General features: G+C 41.2%; 1 protein-coding gene across 7 annotated transcripts in view; it reads left to right on the forward strand.

The window, feature by feature from the left end:
• The first annotated feature begins 1298 nt into the window (after window positions 1–1298).
• fat1a (FAT atypical cadherin 1a) overlaps window positions 1299–20325 on the forward strand; it is a 196003-nt gene continuing 176976 nt past the window's right edge. For 6 of the 7 annotated variants that reach the window (XM_078217930.1, XM_078217946.1, XM_078217947.1 and 3 more), the window contains exons 1-2: window positions 1299–1514; window positions 14291–17577. In XM_078217930.1, coding sequence (XP_078074056.1) covers window positions 14319–17577 — 3259 coding nt within the window. In that variant the 5' untranslated portion in view covers window positions 1299–1514; window positions 14291–14318. Of the gene's footprint in view, window positions 1515–4065; window positions 4289–14290; window positions 17578–20325 lie in introns of those variants that run through there. The other variant, XM_078217941.1, reaches the window with a different exon arrangement.

Genomic DNA, 20325 nt, shown 5'->3' on the forward strand with positions numbered 1-20325 from the left:
TTGTCTCCAGCCAGGGCAGTTAGTGAGATTTTGCAAGCTCAGGTAAAATAAACCTGGTGTTGTGAGACTTCTTACTGTACTGTCTCCAGCCAGGACAGTTAGTGAGATTTTGCAAGCCCAGGCAAGTCGTGGGAGTTACAGATAGTGTGACATGAACCCAAGATCCTGGTTGAGGCCGTCCTTGTGTTTGCGGAACTTGGCTATCAGTTTCTGCTCAGCGATTCTGCGTTGTCATGTGTCATGAAGATCGCCTTGGAGAATGCTTACCCGAAGATCAGAGGCTGAATGCCCGTGACTGCTGAAGTGTTCCCCGACTGGAAGGGAACACTTCTGCCTGGTGATCGTTGAGCGGTGTTCATTCATCCGTTGTCATAGCATCTGCATGGTCTCCCCAATGTACCATGCCTCAGGACATCCTTTCCTGCAGCGTATCAGGTAGACAACGTGATGTTCTACAGCCAATTGTGAGAATAGGTCAGAAATTAGATGTGATATCGTTTGGTTTCAGCTGATAATTTTATAGTAAGATGTCTAAAGTGCCTGAATAATATTTCAGATTTGAAGTTTGCAGTCCAGGGCAGAATTTTAACTGTAGCAAGGAATTCAGGTGTAGTTTTTCATTTAAAAACTCCTCTGACAGCCTCTGAAATAGATAGGTGCCTTTCCCTGTTCTTTCACTTACATTTAAACAGAATTGAGTAAAAGATTGTCAAGATTTTATAATTTTGCTTTAGGTAGACTGTGAGAACTGCCCCAGAGAAACCACCTTTGAGATGCTGAACTTGCTTAATGAAAGGTGAAAGATCAAATGTCATTTTATTATTGAAGAATGTTTACTCCTGACAATTCAAGGTCATTTTTCCACTAAAAAGTATTAGAAATGTCCAACAATTTGGATGAAACACTGTAAATAACACAACAAAATGTGCATTTAGTTCGACAATTTTGAAAGATCAAACGATTTGAACTAGGCGATTTTCAGTTCAGAGGGCAACCTTTGTGTAACCTTTGCTGATTAACTCAGATATTGTGGGAATCAGACAAAACACATTCAAAGAACAATTTAACTGTAGAGAAGACGGGACAATATAATCGCGCTTGCTATACCATATATTGTACACACGCCGGGGTAACACACGATACAACTAATTACATTAAGTGGTGTGTTTCTCTTGTGAACTGTTTTTTTTAAACTTGGGAAACTTTCAGAGCATTGACAGACACTGGGAATGGCTGACGTCACAGCCTCTAAACCACAGTCATCCCAGTAGGAAGTGTGTGTCTGTGTGTGTTAGCGGCTGAGTTTGGAAACGCTTTTTTACATGACTCTTCCACTTTATCCAGATCGTTGCAAACTTGTTCTGAATTCCTGGAAATGGGATGATAGGGAAGAAAATCACCTTCGGTCCTAGTCTCTGGCGGAGTCAGCCAAAATAGCAGGAATAACGTCCGCCTTTTCTCTGGTAATCCCCGGGATCTTATCTGCTCGGGAACTGTCGAACCCAGCTGCTCTGGTAAGTCGTTGCAATAGAATACAACACCACAGTGATTTCAGATTGAGGCAGTTTCTTTATTTTTGCTCGATAGATTCAGTTTACACAGCCCTGGCATTGAAAAAGAGAATATGGGTGCTCTCGCCTTGACTTAAAATTGCTTTTTTTTGGCCGGATACATTTTTTTTGACAAAAGTAAATGCGAAAGAATTCAGAAACTCGAATGGTTTGAATGAGCAACAAGCTTTTTCAAAGCACAGATTAAAGCCGTTTGAAAACCAATTCCAATGTGTGCAATGCAGAGGGAGGTACACTGCACAGGTCCCACCGCTAAAGGTAACCTTTGGCAATGTTTTCACTGAAACGGTGCTATTACTCAAGTTTACAGCCTTGAGTTCTGCAGCAATGTGGATCGTCATCCCCTCGCACGAGAAGCTTTCTTGTTGGAACATTGTAAAAGAGCGCCCCCGCGTGCTGCTAGAAAAATAAGCTCCAGAACTGGGGGGCATAAAAAATCATGTTTTACAAAACAACGGAGGCAATGCCCCCCAATATCCATCCTGATCAATACTTAGTGAAGGCAAAGGGACGGCAACTTTTCCCCACATCATATTTTCACAATGCTATTGGCAAGTTTGTTTGGGAGATACACTGGGACATTGATTTTCTAAATCGAACAATTCTTTTGAAATTTTAGTGGCGAGAGGGGGGGGGGGGGGGAATCCAATAACATTTACAAGATGCAGACTTTTCACCGCAAGCCGAGTCGGCAGGGTTGGCTCAAATATGCAATAATGCTCCTTTACAATTCCACTATAAAAATTGACTAATCTGACCTTTCTTACCAGGGGAGCAGGACAGTGTGGCGATGATTAATACTTTGAATGGTGATGCCGATAATAATTTCCGAGCTGCAGGTTTTTTTTGGATGTAGTTCAGGTGAGACTGATTCAGTCGAATCTGATTTCCGCTCATAGTTTTCAGTTTTGCTGTATATTTGTTTGCATATCTTATGGTAAGTAGTTCTGATAAAGTTTTGACTGGAAGTGTGTATATGTGTGTGTGTTAGGGGAGGGGGGGGGCGTTGAAGGCATTCCAATGAGGAAAAGATTATGTTTGATTTTCAATACAATCTGATTCCAGTGACTTGTGTTCAAATAATCCTCCACGCTGTGAATGCAGGGATCCCTTTAAACCACTTCGATGCCATTCAGGGTACAATCTTCTGGGAGTTCTTAATTTCAAAGTCAGGGATTCACGATGAGATCGCTTGAAAAGGGAAAGTGGTGACAAATATGCTTCTCCTCGGGGTGTTTGCTGTCTGTAGCTACAGTAAATCAAACAGTTGTCTCTCACTCATAACATTAGGAAAAGCAAACATTCAAGAGTCGAGCTTTCCTGGGGACGCATTAATTTTAACTTTGGGGACTGGGGGGATTATTAGTAAGTATTGCTATACTATTAAAAGTGTGAATAATGTGAGTTGTTACTCCCCGCCCTGTTTGTTTGGGAAGGGGCAACGCTTTTTTAAGTTGGATGGTACTAGTTGAAATGCTTCAGAAGATCGGTGTGAGTGACTTTATTGGAATGTAGGCGGTGATAAAACAGAATATTGTTTTCCCAGAGTGGTGTTTTGCAGACTTTGGCGTTAGCGACGAGACCCCCTGAAGTCCTTTTGAAAACGGCACCGCCGGGTCACAAAGTTGGCGTGCATTTTGTGTGTTTGCATTGGGAAATAATTTAGTCGCCGTTGCCATTTCAAGTGTCTACACTGCACGGAGTTTTCCCCACACTGCAGCTGAATCCATGCTACCGCAAACTTTGCAAATGGTGGTAGTTTCACGTCTACAGTCAACAAAGCAGCCCGTACATCACATCCTCTTTCCCGATGTGATCCAGTGCAGTTTAGTTCACATCTCCTTGTTGCTTTGGAGGTTGGAATGGGGCTGTTGGCTGTTGAATGGGAGGGGGGATCTGTTGTGAGCGGTTCTATCTTTGTTCACTTGAACAACAGTTTATATTCCAGGCGAGGCGATTTGAAATAACGCTGGCGTACTTCACACAAACTTGGTTTGGTCTTGGGGGGGCGGGGAGAGAAGTGATGGTCTACAGAGGCTGAACATTGTGTGCTTCTCTTTGCATTGGCGCAGTGGTACACACAGTATTGTTAACGGGACAGGGGAAGATTTTCAGCTTCGGAGTTAAGTGGGAGAAGAACAACTGGTTTATTTTTTTGCTGGGGAGGGGGGACGTTAAAAATCTTCGCCAAAGTATACTCACAGTTGGGGGTGAAAAACTTCACCAAAGTATATCCACAGCTCAAATGTATGATTTATGCTTTCTTTATCCCTTTCCAATTAAAAGTAAAAGCAGTTTGGATCAGAAGGTTTATTAGTAAAGGTGTTGGGGTGAGTTGTGTGTGATTGCAGGGGGGGTTGGCTGGGGCAGTGCAGCAGGACGGGGCAGTCAGTGCAGTGCAGTCTCAGCCCTGTCTGGAGCCACGCTGTGCCACTTGCATGCCAGGGGAAGCTAGTGCCGGGCACGGCGCATGCTCGGGGCGGGCTGCGGACCGGCAAGGGACAATCTGGCCATGGTGTGGAGAGAGCGGCCGGGCTGGACTCGCTGTTCGCCCACTTAATGCCGCCTGAGAGCGGCCTGCCTGCCGGGCTGGCTGGGGGAAGGAAAGTGTTTGCTGTGGAAAGTTTTTTGTCTTTGTGCTGAGAAAGGAAAGGGATTTTTGTGTGTGTGTGAGGGAGAGCTCGGGGAGGCCGTTTCCAGCGACCACTGCAACTACCGTGAGTTTTGCCACTTTTCTCCCACACTCTTGTGTTCACATCCTAGGCTGGCTCTGTCTCTTTCTCCGCCTTTCTCCCCGCCGCGTGCAAAACTCCTCGGCAAGTTAGTTCGTGGCACTTTGGTGGAGAGTTTGTGTCAGGCATTTCCATTTCAACTTGTGGGACAGTGGGAGAGGGACATACTGCCTCCCTCAGATATTCACTCACTCAGACACACTCCCTCATTCACTCAGACACACATTCTCTCAGACACACTCCCTCACTCATAAACATAGTCTCTCACTCATTCACTCAGACACACACTCCCTCACTCAGACACACTCCCTCATTCACAGGGTGAGGAGGGGGAATGTGGCAGCTCCAGGAACCTGAGCGGGAATTTGCCACCCCCCCCCCCCCCACCCCCCACACACACACACACACACACATAAATAGATTGTTTCATTTGAGTAAATGCATTTTTCACTTTTTTGTTCCAAAACAGATCAGATTTTTCTCGTTCCAAATGGAGTCTGCCTAGACTGAATAGCAGTTTGGCTGGAGAACTCCATTTGCAATCGAGAGACAAAAAAAAAACTTTAGGGAAGCCTCAACAACAGGGGCAGACAGTCTCCAGAAAGAGTGCTCTTTTTTTTTCAGACTCTGACCCGATTCCTTTTCCCCTCTTTCACCGGGTTGAGGGAATTCGATACTTCAGATAAAGCGGTTTCTCTATCTCTGAGCAGCAGGCGTTTTTTTTTGTTTAATCTGAGCAGTGCACTCTGTTCCAGCTCTGGCAGTTACAGATTTTGTTATATTGGAGACAGCAACAAGGTTGAAATCAGAGATGTCCTGAGAAGCACGGCGCCTTCTGACCAGTTGGGAGTTGTATGTTTAATTTTATACATTACTACTTGGTAATCCGACTTGGCGTTTTTGCAACACTTTGGAACATATAATTCAGCCCCAATCGCTTATGAAGCGACGTTGCCTCTTATTGTGCTTACGGTGTGCAGACACGTGGTAAAATACACTCCTGCTTCCACATTGCAGCTTTTTAATTACTATTTTTCTTAACCGAAGCGTTTCTAACATAATTGTAAACATTTGTCCAGAGCCCGCTCAGGTGTTGTGTCCTCAGTTTAGTTTTAAGTGCTACCATTTAAAATGGTGCGTAGTTGATCCGGTGAGTAGCCCCAGTGAAATTTGTAATGAATGGTCGCGACCTAAGTAAGGAACTCATTCCCTACAATCGTCAGTGAATCGATCATTGATCAGGTTGAGCGAACCTTGCTTTACATTTTGTTAGCCTGTAACAGGAGCTTCGGAAATGCTAATGAATCAGGTAGTAATCTGGAGAGAGAAACAAATCTGGTGTGAGGGATGGAAAGGAGCACCTTCAGGGCAGTGAATCTTAATGTCCATTTTTTAATTTTCCGTATTCTTTTTTCAATCAAATGCTTGGTCTGTTACATTTATTGGAAATCAGCTTAGGGATAGAGATCATTGATTTGTTTTGCTAATTTATACTGAATTGACTTGAAACTTGGCAATTAAATTGTTGGAGAGAAATAACGCTTCAGTTTAAGAATTTAATTAGTTCTTCAGCCGATGCTAATTTTAATGGACTATTTTATATACCAATCACACAGTCGATAAAGATGTCATGTATCTCGGTGACCTTTTCATGGTCTGTCTGAAGTAGATTTAAATATTTGGTAGATTTATTTCAGATTTTCAGAACTTGGAGCAATGACTCTCACAGACGCAATGTAGCAAATATTTGGACAGCTTGCATTCCCGATTGAAAACTTTCCGGGTCTTTAGATTTGTTTTCCCAGCGTTGGATCTCTTTTGCAATTACCTCTCTACTGCCTGCTGCAATTTTGAAATCTCAGCAGTTAATTTTATCTGCTTGGTATGATTTACTGTTTTGTTCCTGGACATGATGCTTTATTGTCAAGGTCCTGTTTGCGAGTCAGCAGCTTTGTTAAACGGTTATTCAGGTCTGGTGGATTGACAAATGTGGGGGCTGGGGTGGGGTGATGTAATAAGCTAAACTTGCTTTGGACCAATAGGAGGGTTTAGTTTTGTCACTCACAGATAAGGCATCAGGTTTACAGCACGCCAGCAAAACCCTGGAATTGGATTACTGTATCTCAGAGATAACAGTATTGTGTTAAATCTGGTAATTGAAAAGCTTAGTTTAAATCTGTGTTAATATCTCAACTTGTTTTCTAAATCATGAACCTTTTGAGCTTGGGATCAAAGCTGTAATTAATATCACCCAGTAAAACACCTTATTAAATTTGAAAGGAGGAATGCAGTTGCTTTAAGAACCCGAAGAAGTACCGAAGAAGTTTAATGGTCATGAAGGAAAACAACATTTAGGAATATATCTGCTTCTGCATGGTAGGGCAGCATTGGTATTCTCCTGCGACAGAAGTTGAATCTTGGCAGAAACTTAACTTTGTACAAAGGAGCAGATTGTAGGACTCTGAGAAGAAAATTCCAATCCTTGCCAGTGTATCAGTGTAAACATTGAATGTGGAGAGTTGCTTTCAGAGAAAAGGATGTTGCCAATTCATAATGGTAAACTCCATAATCCCAGAGATCCCTTGGCATACTAACAAGAATTTAATTTGTTTGTCACAATTCCCTGACTGGTATTTGTCGGCTGGCAATATAATATGACCTTTTTCATTTTTTTTGGCCAGAATGCATGTGTTGGTAGTGTGTGGCAAAAAGGATTCTAAAATATAGTCGAAGTTAGGTGTGCTACATGTGAAGACTTCTGAGGCATGTTTGGACATGCCCTATCAATATTGCAGTTCCCTTCACTAACTGTGAGCATTATGAACTTTGCTGCAAACTGGTAAATTTTGTGATATGAACTTACATAAGGACCATTGCTCAAAACCAATCTGAATTAGATGTAGAGTCAGTGGGCCTAATTATTAATGATTCTCCCTATTTTCCAATGCTTACAATTGATAATCGGAAATTTGGACACATTGATTTCCATGCTTGATTCTTTGATCCATGCTCTGATTGAGAGAGATACTAAATTGGTAGTCTTGTTTCATGACATTTATTCTATATAATGCAAAAAAAAACACAGATTAAATAACAAGATAATGGAACTGTAATTACAAGCAGCTGTTTCAGGAAACGTACTCCTTTGTCAGCAAAGCAATGAAAAGTATAATGGGTGAAATAATTATTAAGACAAACAAAAGTGCTTTATGCATTAGTTCATCCTCTGACCTTTTTTCCATTAGCTCATGAGCCCCAAGACTCCCACCTCTTTCCCACTCTATTCTTTCCTTTTATTAATAACCTCTTATATCCTACCTAAAGCATGATGATTCTACTGTTCATGGTCAACTTATTTCAGGTTACCTGCCTTGCTCACATTTCTTGTGATAACAGACAGTATATTTTATCAGGATCTAGTTCATGTCCAGAAATAGAGCAATGAAATTACTGCTTGTTTCAATTTGCCAATTAACCAACTTCTTCATGTTACTAGCAGTGTTAACAGTTATCCACCATCTCGAGGCATTGGTGAGTTTGACCTAGTCCTTCCTCATCTATCATTATTGGCTTCACTGCCTTCCCAGAGATGAACTGGAACTCTTATATTGCTGTCTCCATGAAGTTCAATTTCCTTTCCCTTCCCCTCACCATAACCCTGTATTACGGACAAGGTTGTCTGCAGTGTTGGAAAGCTTTTGTAGGACCTCACTCCCACTTCTTGACAGAACTAAAGAAAAAATATTATCATCTGATGTGACTTCGCTATCTCCTATAGTCCCTGTTCTTTCTCCATTCACTTTCTTTATTCCATGAATATTTTGTGTCATTTTTATTCCAGATCTTTCTTGTTCAATATAAATTACAAGTGCATTGTTCAACACTCTTCCTCCTTCATGCATCCCAACTCAATGCGATGAGTCTTAATTCTAACAATGTACTCCATGTGACTCTTTCCTGGACACAAAAGTGAAACTTCTTGCCTTCCTTAGTTTCTTTTTCTTTTACAATTGTCAGACTTTGCCCTGCACTTTGGAACTTTGCTCTTGGATTTGGTTTCTTAAAAAGAAAAAGCTAAGCAATAACGCAGTTGTGAAAAATGTCTGCAGTGTGTTGATTGTGATACACTAAGTAGGCAGTGCTATTTTTGTAAAAGGGAAATGCTTTTTTTAGCCTCCTTCAATTAAAGAATTAAGAGTGAAGTTAATTTAAGAATGTGCTAAAATAGAAATTGATTCCATGCCTTTGTGTGTTGGAACCGCCCGCTTCTCAAATGTAGTGAAAAGTACTGCTGGAGTAAATTAACTTCTGGGCAACCAGCTAATGTGCATAAAAATAGTGTGCTTGGCCCTGCCATGCATTGGAATTTACAGTTAGTATGAGCAAAACTAGGGCTTGTAATATGTTGTGCTTTAGTGGTCACTTAATGGCTGGCTCAGAGTTACAATGCAACCAAGAGGTTTAGATGGTTCCAAAAGCTTTAAGAATGAAACTATCTTTTCAATTGAAGAGCATCTTGTTTTTATTGTTTTTGGCTACCTGGTCATTTTCTTTTACACTTTATAGATTTTTGAAAATATATATAGGATTATGACACTAGTTAGGCCTCATCTGGAGCACTGTGTCAATTCTGGCCACAATGCATGAGGAAGGATGTGAAGCCATTGGAAAGATTCACAAGAATGATGCCAGGATAAAGAACTGTAGCCATGAGGATAGATTGGAGAGATTGGGCCTGTTTTCCTTGGAGAAAAGAAGGCTGAGAGGAAACTTGATAGAGATATTCAAGATCCTGCGGTATGGACAAGGTAAATAGTAAGAAACTCGAGCAAAATAGTAACAAACTCGAGCATCAGGGACAAGAGCACACAGATTCAAAATAATTAGCAGAAGGATGGGAGGAAACCTTTTTTTCACTCAGAGGATGGTTGGAATCTGGAACAGACCTCGGAGGAGGAGGGGGGGGGCGACGACTAGGTAGAGGAAGAATGCTCTTTCAGAGAGCCAGTTCAGACTCGATGGACCAAATGGCCCCCTTATGCACTAAAAACTGTGCTTTTGTCATAGTGTGTCATGACTTCACTGGACAATAGACTGGACAAAACTAAAAAAAGTTTTATTTAATTGAGTTGTTATAAATTCTGGCTAATATTAAAACAAAGGTTCTATTAAAAGGAATATTTCTTGCATCCTTATCACATTGAAAGTTCAGTAATGAGCACAGATATCAAGCTTGACCACTTAAATGCATGAACATTTAATTAAACTTCTGTTTATCACGTGGCTGTTATGTGTTAACATGCGTTTCAATGTTCTGCATAAATTAAAATCACACCCAAAGCAAAGTACATGAGAACACTCAATCTCTGTGCAAAAACAAAACAATTTAGCATTTTTTTGTGAGAGTTCTGGAGTGAGTTCAGTTTTTAGATATTTGTAGATTTTGGAAAACTCCCACAATTAAATAGTCTGCCAGCGTTCGCCATCTTGGCTTCTATTAGAAGGATAGTGATATGGGCTGGCATGGTGGCACAGTAGTTAGCACTGCTGCCTCACAGTGCTGGGGACCTGGGTTCGATTCCCAAATTGGGTCACTGTCAGTGTGGAGTTTGCATATTCTCCCCGTGTCTGCATGGGTTTCTTCCAGGTGCTCCGGTTTCCTCTCACAGCCTGAAAGGCATGCTGGTTAGGTGCATTGGCCATGCTAAATTCTCCCTCAGTGAACCCGAACAGGTGCTGGAGTGTGGTGACTCAGGGATTTTCCCAGTAACTTCATTGCAGTGTTAATGTAAGCCTACTTGTGACACTAATAAATAAACTTTAAACAAAAACAGAAGGCTGCTACTGTCTGTCAGAAGTAGAAATGAGCAAGACCTTTTCGAAAGCTGGGGAGAAAATTGGAAGGAAATTTTTAAAAGTTCAGATAAAATTCTTACCATGTCTGGTTTGTGGAATGGACAATTAGGTGGCAGTAATGAAAATATATTTCTCCGTTCGATTGAGTTTGCTTTATATTACACCAGTGCCATCACCCTCCTCAGCATACCTGAAAGCCCGGTGCAAAACTCAAGGATTGACTAAGAACAGGTGTCCCTGGGGCCAATCTTGCCAAATCCTAGCAATTTTACAACAACAGTGACATCGTCAAGGCACTTTAAGTGTTATAAAGCAAACTTTGATGCCAAACCATATCAGAAGACATTAGGGAAGGTGGCCAAAAGCTTGGTCAAAGAGATAGGGAGTTTGAGAGGTTTATGGAGGAAATTTCAGAACTTAAGACCCTTGACCCTGCTGAAGGCATGATTGTCAACAGTTGAACAATTAAAATTGGGAATGTACAGGAGGCCTGAATTAAAAGAACCCAGATAACTTGGAATGTTGTGGCAGATCAGGAGGAATGACATCATGGGGGGATTTGAATACAAGATGAGAAATTTAAAAGTGAGGCGTTGCTTTAATTGGGAAATCGCTTAGGTCAGTGAGCTCAATGGTGATGGATGAACAGGACTTGGTGCAATTATGAACAAGGACAGCAGAGTTTTCAATGACCTCAAGTTTACGGTGGGTAGAATGTGGAGACCAGTCAGGACTGCATTGGAATAGTCAAGTCTAGAGGCAACAAAGACATGCATTAGGTTTTCACAATAGGCAAGCTGAGACAGGGGTGGAGTTGCTTATTGTTACAGATCTGCTATGATCTTATTAAATGGTGGAGTAGGGGCGAGGGGGACAATTGGCCTACTCCTCCTGTTCCTTATGTTGAAAAAGGCATCCTTAATGATAGCACAGATATGTGTTTGAAAGCTCATCTTGGGGTCAAATATGAAAACAACATAGTGGATAGTCCGGTTCAGCCTTAGGACAGTTTCCAGGGAGTTGGTGACAGGGAATAAAGTTTGGAGTGGGGACCAAAGAATATTTAATTGGAGGAGATTTCCACACATCCAGACCTGGATGATGGACAAGCAGTCTGACAATTTGGACACAGTGGAGGAGTCAAGGGAGGTGATAATGAGTTAAGACTTTGGTGTTGTCAGTGTAAATGGGGAAATTGAGGTTTTGACGGATGACATTGCCAAGGGCCAGCATATAACTGGTAAATAGATTGTCAGAGGACATCAGAGGGAACGGAGTGAGAAGAGAAACCATTACAGGTGATTCTCAGGCTGTGATTTGATAAATAAGAATGCAACCAAGGGAGTGCAAACAGATCCAGATGGATGACGGTGGGGAGGTCTTGCTGGAGGATGGTATCGTGGATGAACCATGTCAAAGCCAGCAGACAAGGGGGATGAAGAACAAATGTTTATCTCTGTCGCAGCCACATGAAAAATAATTTGTGATCTTTAAGAGTTTCTGTAGTTTTGAAGGGGCAGAAACCTGTTTGATGGTCTCTTTGACTCAGAATAATACAACAAAGAAGAAGGCCACTCAGGCTATTGAGTCTGCGCTAACTCTTTCAATGAGCAATCCAATTAGTCCCACTCCTCGGCTCTTTCCCATTTTCTTGAAAAAAAATTTTCTTTCAGTATTTATTCAGTTCTCTTTTGAAGGTTACTGTTGAATCTGTGTCCACCCTTTTGGCAATGCATTTGAGATCCTGGCCACTTGTTGCTTTCTCCATGTTGCCTCTGGTTCTTTTGTCAGTAAACTTATATCTGTGCCTTTTTGTTATTGACTCTTCAGCTATTTGAAACAGTTGCTCTTTATTTACTCTGTCAAACCCTTCATGATTTTCAATACCTGTTTAAAAAAACATTCTTCTTAGCCTTCTCTGCCTTAAGGAAAACAACTCCACCTTCTCCAGTCTATCCACATAATTTCAATCCCTCATCCCTGGAATCATTCTAATAACTCTCTTCTTATCCATATCCACTACCTTCATGTGCTTCCAAAAGCATCGTCCCCTGAATTAGGCCAGACCAGTAAACCTGATGTTGATTGTGGGGAAAATTCAAGAATCCATTATCAAAGATTTTATAGCGAAACACTTGGAAAACAGTGGCAGGATTGGACAGAGTCAGCATGGTCTTATGAAAGGGAAAGCATGCTTGAGAAATCTACTGGAATTCTTCGAGGATGTAACTAGTAGAGTTGACGAGGGGGAGCCAGTGGATGTGGTTTATTTGGACTTTCAGAAAGCTTTCAACAAAGTCCCACATAAAAGATTAGTGTGAAAAATTAAAGTGCACGGGATTGGGGGTAGAGTTGAGATGGATAGAAATTGGTTGGCAGATAGGTATAAATAGATCTTTTTCCAAATACCAGGCAGTGACTAGTGGCATACCATAGGGATCAGTGCTGGGAACCCAGCTATTCACTATATAAATGATTTAGATGAGGGAACTAAATGTAATATCTTCAAATTTGCAGATGACACAAAGTTGGGTGGGCGGATGAGCTGTGTAAAGGATGCACAGATCCCTCTGTTTGATTTGAACAAGATGAGTGAGCGGGAAAATGAATGGCAAATGCAGTATAATTTGGATAAATGTGAGGTTATCCGCTTTCGTAGGAAAAATGGGAAGGCAGATTACTGTCTGAATGGCCATAAATTAGGAGAGAGGAATGTGCAATGAGACTCTGGGTGTCCTCATACACCAGTCACTGAAGATAAGCATGCAGGTGCAGCAGGCCTTCGTAGCGAGAGAATTTGAGTACAGGAGCAGGGATGTCTTGATGCAGTTATACAGGGCCTTGATGAGGTCACAACTGGAATATTGTGTTCAGTTTTGGCCTCCTTACCTGTGGAAGGATTTTCTTACTCCAGAGAGAGTGCAGAGAAGATGGGATGACGGGACTGATATATGAGGAGGGATTGAGTTGGTTAGGATTGTATGAGTCAGTTCACATTGTCTTCGCTGGAGTTCAGAAGACTGAGGGGGGAATCTCATAGAAACCTATACAATTCTAACAGGACTAGACAGCATTGATGCAAAAAGGATGTCCCAGACCAGGGGGTCACAGTCTGATGATACAGGGTAGACGGTTTAGGACAGAGCTGAGGAGAAATTGCTTCACCCAGAGAGGGGTCAGCCTGTGGAATTCGTTACCACAATAAGTATTTGAGGGCCAAAATATTGTATGTTTCTAAGAAGCAGTTAGATATAGCACTTCGGGCGAAGGGGATCAAAGGATATGGGGGGAAGACAAGATCAGGCTATTGCGTTGGATGATCAGCCATGATTATAATGTCTGGCAGAGCAGGCCCGAAGGGCCAAATTGTCTCCTCCTGCTCCTATTTTCTATGGTCACTATACAGCAGTTTTAAACATAGAGCTCTGGGAAAGATGGGCACGGATTTGGAAGGTTCAAGGAATAAAATCAAAAAAATGTTGAAAATACTCAGTTTCAATATTCAAAGACCTTGGAGAGGAACGGGAGTCAAGGGATGGGGTGACAGTTTGCAAGGACATAGAAATCAAGTTTTTAGGGGTGAGCAGCAGATTGAAGGAGAGGGAGACAGTACCCAAAGGGAGAGAACAATTAACAGTATCGGTTAACACAGGGGCAAGGTAGGGTCGTTATTCATTTGACCCAATGAATAACGTAGTGGGTGTGTAAGGGAGGCTTAGCAACACCAGCAAGGGAATACATAAAACAATGTTTCAAGAGTAGCAGAAAAGTCAGGGTTGTGAAAAGGCATTTATAATTTGGGTGTGCACTGCCCATGATTTTCTAACCCCCTAATTTTATGAGTTGGAAATTTGCAGGTAGTGTGTGGCTAAGGGTGTCAGATGAGATTCTTTTAACTGCCTAGACATGTAAAATTGCTTCTCCAATGCAAAAGAGGAAAATAAATGGAAAGTCTTGACAGAACTTTGTATTATTTATTGTATTTCATAATTTGTAGAAATACGTTGTGCATATAAGTATTCATATTCAATGTTATGGATGGTATTCATTTTTTGTGGCACAGTGTAAGAATTTGTGCTGCTTAAAAGTATTCCAATGGAAAGATTAACATTCTACTTCTATTTTTTTCAGGTCAGCTGGTGATTACTCAAGTGTCATCATGATGAGATCTACCGCACTATTGTTCTCTCTACTACTTTTACAGCTTTTACACAATGGTGAAGGAAATAGGAAGAAAGAACCAATATCATCAATACATTTCACAGAGCATCTTTATCATGCTTATATTTATGAGAATTCTGCAGCCAAGACCTATTTGGAAAGTTATGTAAAAATGGGTATTTACATCACAAATCCATCATCGGAGTTTCGGTATAAAATTATATCTGGAGATCATGAAAACCTGTTTAAAGCTGAAGACTACATTCTTGGGGATTTCTGTTTCTTGCGTATTAGGACCAAGGGAGGGAATACTGCGGTGTTAAACCGAGAAGTGAGGGACCACTATTTGTTGAATGTTAAAGCAATTGAGAAAAAAACCAGTGCTGAAACACGGACAAAGGTTAAAGTCCACGTTTTAGATACAAATGACTTGAGGCCTTTGTTTTCACCGACCTCATACAGTGTGTCTTTGGCAGAGAACACAGCTCTGAGAACCAGTGTGGCCAGAGTCAGAGCCACAGATGCTGACATCGGCACTAATGGAGAGTTTTATTACAGTTTTAAGGATAGGACAGATATGTTTGCCATTCATCCCACCAATGGCGTGATTACCCTCACAGGAAGGTTGGACTACACCGAGACAAAACAGTATGACCTGGAAATTCTGGCAGCTGATCGAGGCAAGAAATTGTATGGCAGTAGTGGAATTAGCAGCATGGCAAAGCTTACTATTCATGTGGAACAGGGAAATGAAAATGCCCCGGTCATCACAGCTGTTGCTCGTACCCCATCGGACATGGACAAGGATCCAACGTACGCAATAGTAACCGTGGAAGATGAGGACCCAGGAGTCAATGGAGAAATAGCTTCCTTAAATATTGTGGCGGGTGATCCGCTGCATCAATTCAAAGCAGTGAGGTTAAGCCCTGGCAGCAAAGAATATCGAATTAAAGCTGTTGACCAGGTTGATTGGGAAAGCCAATCTTCTGGATATAATCTTACACTTCAAGCAAAGGACAAAGGAAGTCCTCCTCAGTTTTCTTCTGTGAAAGTTATCCATGTTATCTCCCCACAGTCAAAATCTTTGCCATGTAGATTTGAGAAAGCTGTATATGAAGCCAGACTGAATGAGTTTGCACCCCCTAATTCTCCAGTTGTAATGGTCACAGCTAGTCCCATGCATCCACAGATCAAGTTTGCTTTCAAATATCATGCTGACAAGTTTCATATTAACCCTGATTCTGGTCTCATCACTACCAATGGCTTTATAAAAGCACAGGAAGCTTCTCACTATGAACTCGAAGTTATGATTGTTGACAGACAAGTATCAACCAAGGTAATAGTTTACGTGATAGATATGAATGATAATGCTCCTGAATTCAAACAGTCATCCTATAAGGCCAGTGTCAGTGAAAATGTGCCAATTGGTACCAGTGTTCTGACTGTGAGTGCCACAGATATTGATAGTGGTGAAAATGGATACGTAACATATAGCATAGCCAACCTGAACCCACCATCTTTTGTGATAGATTATTTCAGCGGAGTCATAAGTACCTCTGAAGAACTGGATTATGAATTGATGCCAAGGATTTATAATTTGAGAGTTCGTGCGTCTGACTGGGGCTCACCGTATCGTCGTGAAGTTGAAGCACTTGTAACTATTTTCTTAAGTAATCTAAATGATAACAAGCCCCTTTTTGAGAAGGTGAACTGTATAGGTACAATACCGAGGGATCTAAATGTTGGAGAGCAGGTTGCTACCGTTTCTGCTATTGATGCAGATGAGCTACAATTAGTAAGATACCGTATATTATCAGGGAATGAATTAGATCTGTTTGACTTAAATCCCAATTCTGGTGTTCTTGTGCTGAAGCGGGCTCTGACGGATGAACCTGGTCTCCAAAGGTCTTTTTATTGTCTACAAATCACAGCTACAGATGGGGAGAACTTTGCGACTGCAATGTACATCAACATCACTGTAGCAACCAGCCGTAAACAAGTTAATCTGCTCTGTACGGAGACTGGAGTGGCTAAACACTTGGCAGAAAAGCTTCTGCAGGCAAATAAGATCCACAATCGTGGAGAGGTTGAAGATTTGTTTTCTGATAATCATTCAATTAACCGCCATGCACCACACTTTGATGGTTCTTTTCCAAGTGTAATTGAAGTTAAAGAAGACAAAGCAGTGGGAACAAATTTATTGTTTATAAATGCTACAGATCTTGACAATGGCTTTAATGGGAAATTAGTCTATGTAATTTCGGGAGGTGACCGTGACAGCAGGTTTATTGTTGATATGGAATCGGGATGGCTAAAGGTATTCACTCCACTGGACAGAGAAAAAACTGACCATTACACGCTTAACATAACAGTCTATGATCTTGGGATACCTCAGAAGTCTGTTTGGCGTCTATTAGATGTGAGCATACTGGATGCAAATGATAACAGTCCAGAATTTCTGCAGGATATATACTCAGAAGAAGTGGGTGAGAACAAAGAAGTGGGTAGTGAAATTATTCAGCTTGAAGCAACAGACAGAGATCTGGGTGCCAATGGAGAAGTCAGATACTCTATTGTGACAGACACGGACATGTTTGCGATTGATAGTGTAACTGGGATTGTGAAAGTTATAGGATTGCTGGATAGAGAAAAAATCCCTATCTATTTATTGAAAATTGAAGCCAGAGATCAAGCCAAACAGGAGCCACAGCTGTTTTCAACAGTATTGTTGAAAGTGACTTTGGAAGATATAAATGACAATCCACCTGAGTTTATTCCTCGAAACTACCATATTAAAGTTCGAGAAGACCTTCCGGTAGGAACAGTTGCAATGTGGCTGGAGGCCTATGATCCTGATGTTGGGCACAGCAGTCAGGTACGCTACAGTCTGATAGACAGTGGAGAAGGATACTTTGATGTGGACAAACTAAGTGGAGCTCTCCGTATTGTACAAAGGCTAGACTTTGAGAAGAAGCAGTTGTATAATCTGACTGCTCGAGCGAAGGATAAAGGACGGCCAATTTCTCTATCTTCAACATGTTACATTCAAGTGGAAGTAGTGGATGTAAATGAGAATTTATATCCTCCCGTCTTTCCATTCTTTGCGACTAATGGATCTGTTAGAGAAGATGTTCCTATTGGTACACCTGTGATGACTATAAAGGCTAACGACAATGATAAAGGCAGAGATGGAGAAGTTAAATATTCCATAAGAGATGGATCTGGACTTGGAATTTTCAAAATTGACGAAGATAAAGGTAGGCTATTTTGAAACTTACCTTGTCTTTCTTCTATCTCATCTTAATCCACTTCCATTTCACTACAGCATATTTGTCATAGAAACTGTCTCCGAGCTGTGACTTAAGATTCCAACTTGCAGGTAGCTGAGGTACATAAGGATTAAAGGAGTACATATAGAAAAGGCTGGTTGAAGACAAGGTCGTATGAATCAAAGTCCAGTCTCTAACAAAGATAAATTGTATTTATGGTGATTATGGATTGGTTAAGTCTTTTCATATGGTTTTATTTAAGCTTCTCTGTTGTAATCTAGATGATGTCTACTTGACTAATAAATGTGCAAACTTCAGGATTATTAAAAGTATGAACAGCCTGTTTATTCACAAAAAGGGTACTGCTGTTGCTATTTTTCTTTACCAATGTCTCTTACTCTCAGTTTGATTGTGTGCTTCTTTCTGTTGAAATTATCTTTGAATCCTGATAAGATCACTGAAATAATATTCCCTTTATATGTCTCTTGCTGTGTTATAAATAAAGCACTTTAAAATTGGAATACTAGGTTGGGATTCATAATATCTGGACCTAATTTGTGGCCCATCTGGTATGTTCCCGTCAGACTTTGTAGGCAAGTGCTCTGGAATTTTGGCCCCTCTGGAAAGATTTAGTATAGAGCTGATTCTTGCTAAATAAAACAGGACAATTAATGAAAAGACAGCTCTGCTGAGGTTTTAGTATAAAGTTTTTAAAAATAATCAAATAATAAGGCTTTTAGGTTTAAGGCAATAGTTATTACAGTGATACACTATTTGGTGTCAACAATCATTTATGTTTTGGCCTTTTTCTTGTGCGGAAACATATTGCACCACATATTGACAAATAACCTTTCAGTTACAAACATTTTAAAACCATATTTGGTAAACACTAATGGGCAGTGCATTGCCATTTTAAAAAAAAGATTGAGAAGTAATTGTTGAAAATTGAAATTAAAAATTAAGAATTGTAGGAAGTTCAGTTTCTGGATTTGACCTTTGTTGATTATTGCACAGAATTTGGACAATCAAGCTTCCACATGTTGAAGTAAACCAAAATTACAATCTGGTAACAGACCATTCAGTCCAGTGAATCCATGTTAGTCTTTATCCTCTATGTGAACAGTAGCCCGAAGCCCACGAGTCCACTCTGTTACAGTAACCCGTTGTTCCCTTTTCCTCATACAACCCAGCTAATGTTTTCTTAAAATGTTGACTTAGTCCTGCTGCAATCATTGACTTTGGTCCTGCATTCTACAGCCTCAGAACCCTTTGTGTAAATATGCTGCTATCCTGCTCTGTCATAAATCTCAAATTGCTAGTGATAAAAACAGAAGATGCTCAAAACAGACAACATTTGAAAGGATCAAGATGATTAATGCTTTGGGAAGGAACCCTTCATCAAAACAAAAAATAGGGCAGGATTTTACAGCCTCGCTCGCCCTGAAATCGTAAAATCCCACCCGAGGTCAATGGAACTTTCCATGTTCCGCCCCTCGCCCGCTCTGATTCCCGTGGCGTACGGGGCGGTAAAGTTCCGGCCATAGAGTTAGGTAGTCAAGGGTCTTGTTTTTAGTTTTAGATGCTGACCAACCTGTTGTGTATATCTAGCATTTTCTGTTTTCATATCAAACTTCCAATGTTAGTAGACCTTTCTTCCATGATTTACATGGGTTTCTGTTTTTATGGTTGGCAGATTTTTATCCCGGCAATTCTTCGGAGGTTTGGAACTTCTAAAGAACTTTTGAGATAACTGGAGTAGATGTCATTGATTTAAAAACTGAATACCATTGGCAGCAAAATTAAATCGGTGCTTTTCTGGTTGGCAGATGATGACGAGTGGCGTGCCGCAGGGATCGGTGCTGGGGCCTCAACTGTTTACTATTTACATAGATGCTCTGGAGGAGGGACTGAGTGTAGGGTAACAAAGTTTGCTGACAACACGAAGATAAGTGGGAAAGTGAATTGCGTGGAGGGAGCGGAAGGTCTGCAGAGAGATTTGAATAGGATGAGTGAGTGGGCGAGGATCTGGCAGATGGAGTATAACGTTGGCAAATGCGAGGTTATTCACTTTGGAAGAAATAATAGCAAATTGGATTATTATTTAAATGGAAAAAAAATACAACATGCTACTGTGCAAAGGGACCTGGGGGTCCTTGTGCAGGAGTCGCAAAAGCTCAGTCTGCAAGTACAACAGGTGATCAAGAAGGCAAATGGGATGTTGGCATTTATCGCGAGGGGGATAGAATATAAAAGCAGAGAAGTCTTGCTGCAACTGTACAACGCATTGGTGAGGCTGCAGCTGGAATACTGTGTGCAGTTTTGGTCCCCTTACTTGCGAAAGGATATATTGGCCTTGGAGGGAGGGCAGAGAAGGTTCACCAGGTTGATACCAGAGATGAGGTGTGTTGATTATGAGGAGAGATTGAGCAGATTAGGTTTGTACTCGTTGGAGTTTAGAAGGCTGAGGGGTGATCTTATAGAGGCATATAAGATAATGAAGGGGCTGGATAGGGTAGAAGTGGAGAGATTCTTTCCACTTAGAAAGGAAACCAGAACTAGAGGGCACAGCCTCAAAATAAAGGGGGGTCAGTTTAGGACAGCGTTGAGGAGGAACTTCTCTCAGAGGGTGGTGAATCTCTGGAATTCTGTGCCCACTGAAGTGGTGGAGGCTACCTCGTTGAATATGTTTAAATCACGGATAGATGGATTTCTGATCGCTAAGGGAATTAAGGGTTA

This window comes from Mustelus asterias, chromosome 1, assembly GCF_964213995.1.
Source record: "Mustelus asterias chromosome 1, sMusAst1.hap1.1, whole genome shotgun sequence".
Taxonomy (NCBI): Eukaryota; Metazoa; Chordata; class Chondrichthyes; order Carcharhiniformes; family Triakidae; genus Mustelus; species Mustelus asterias.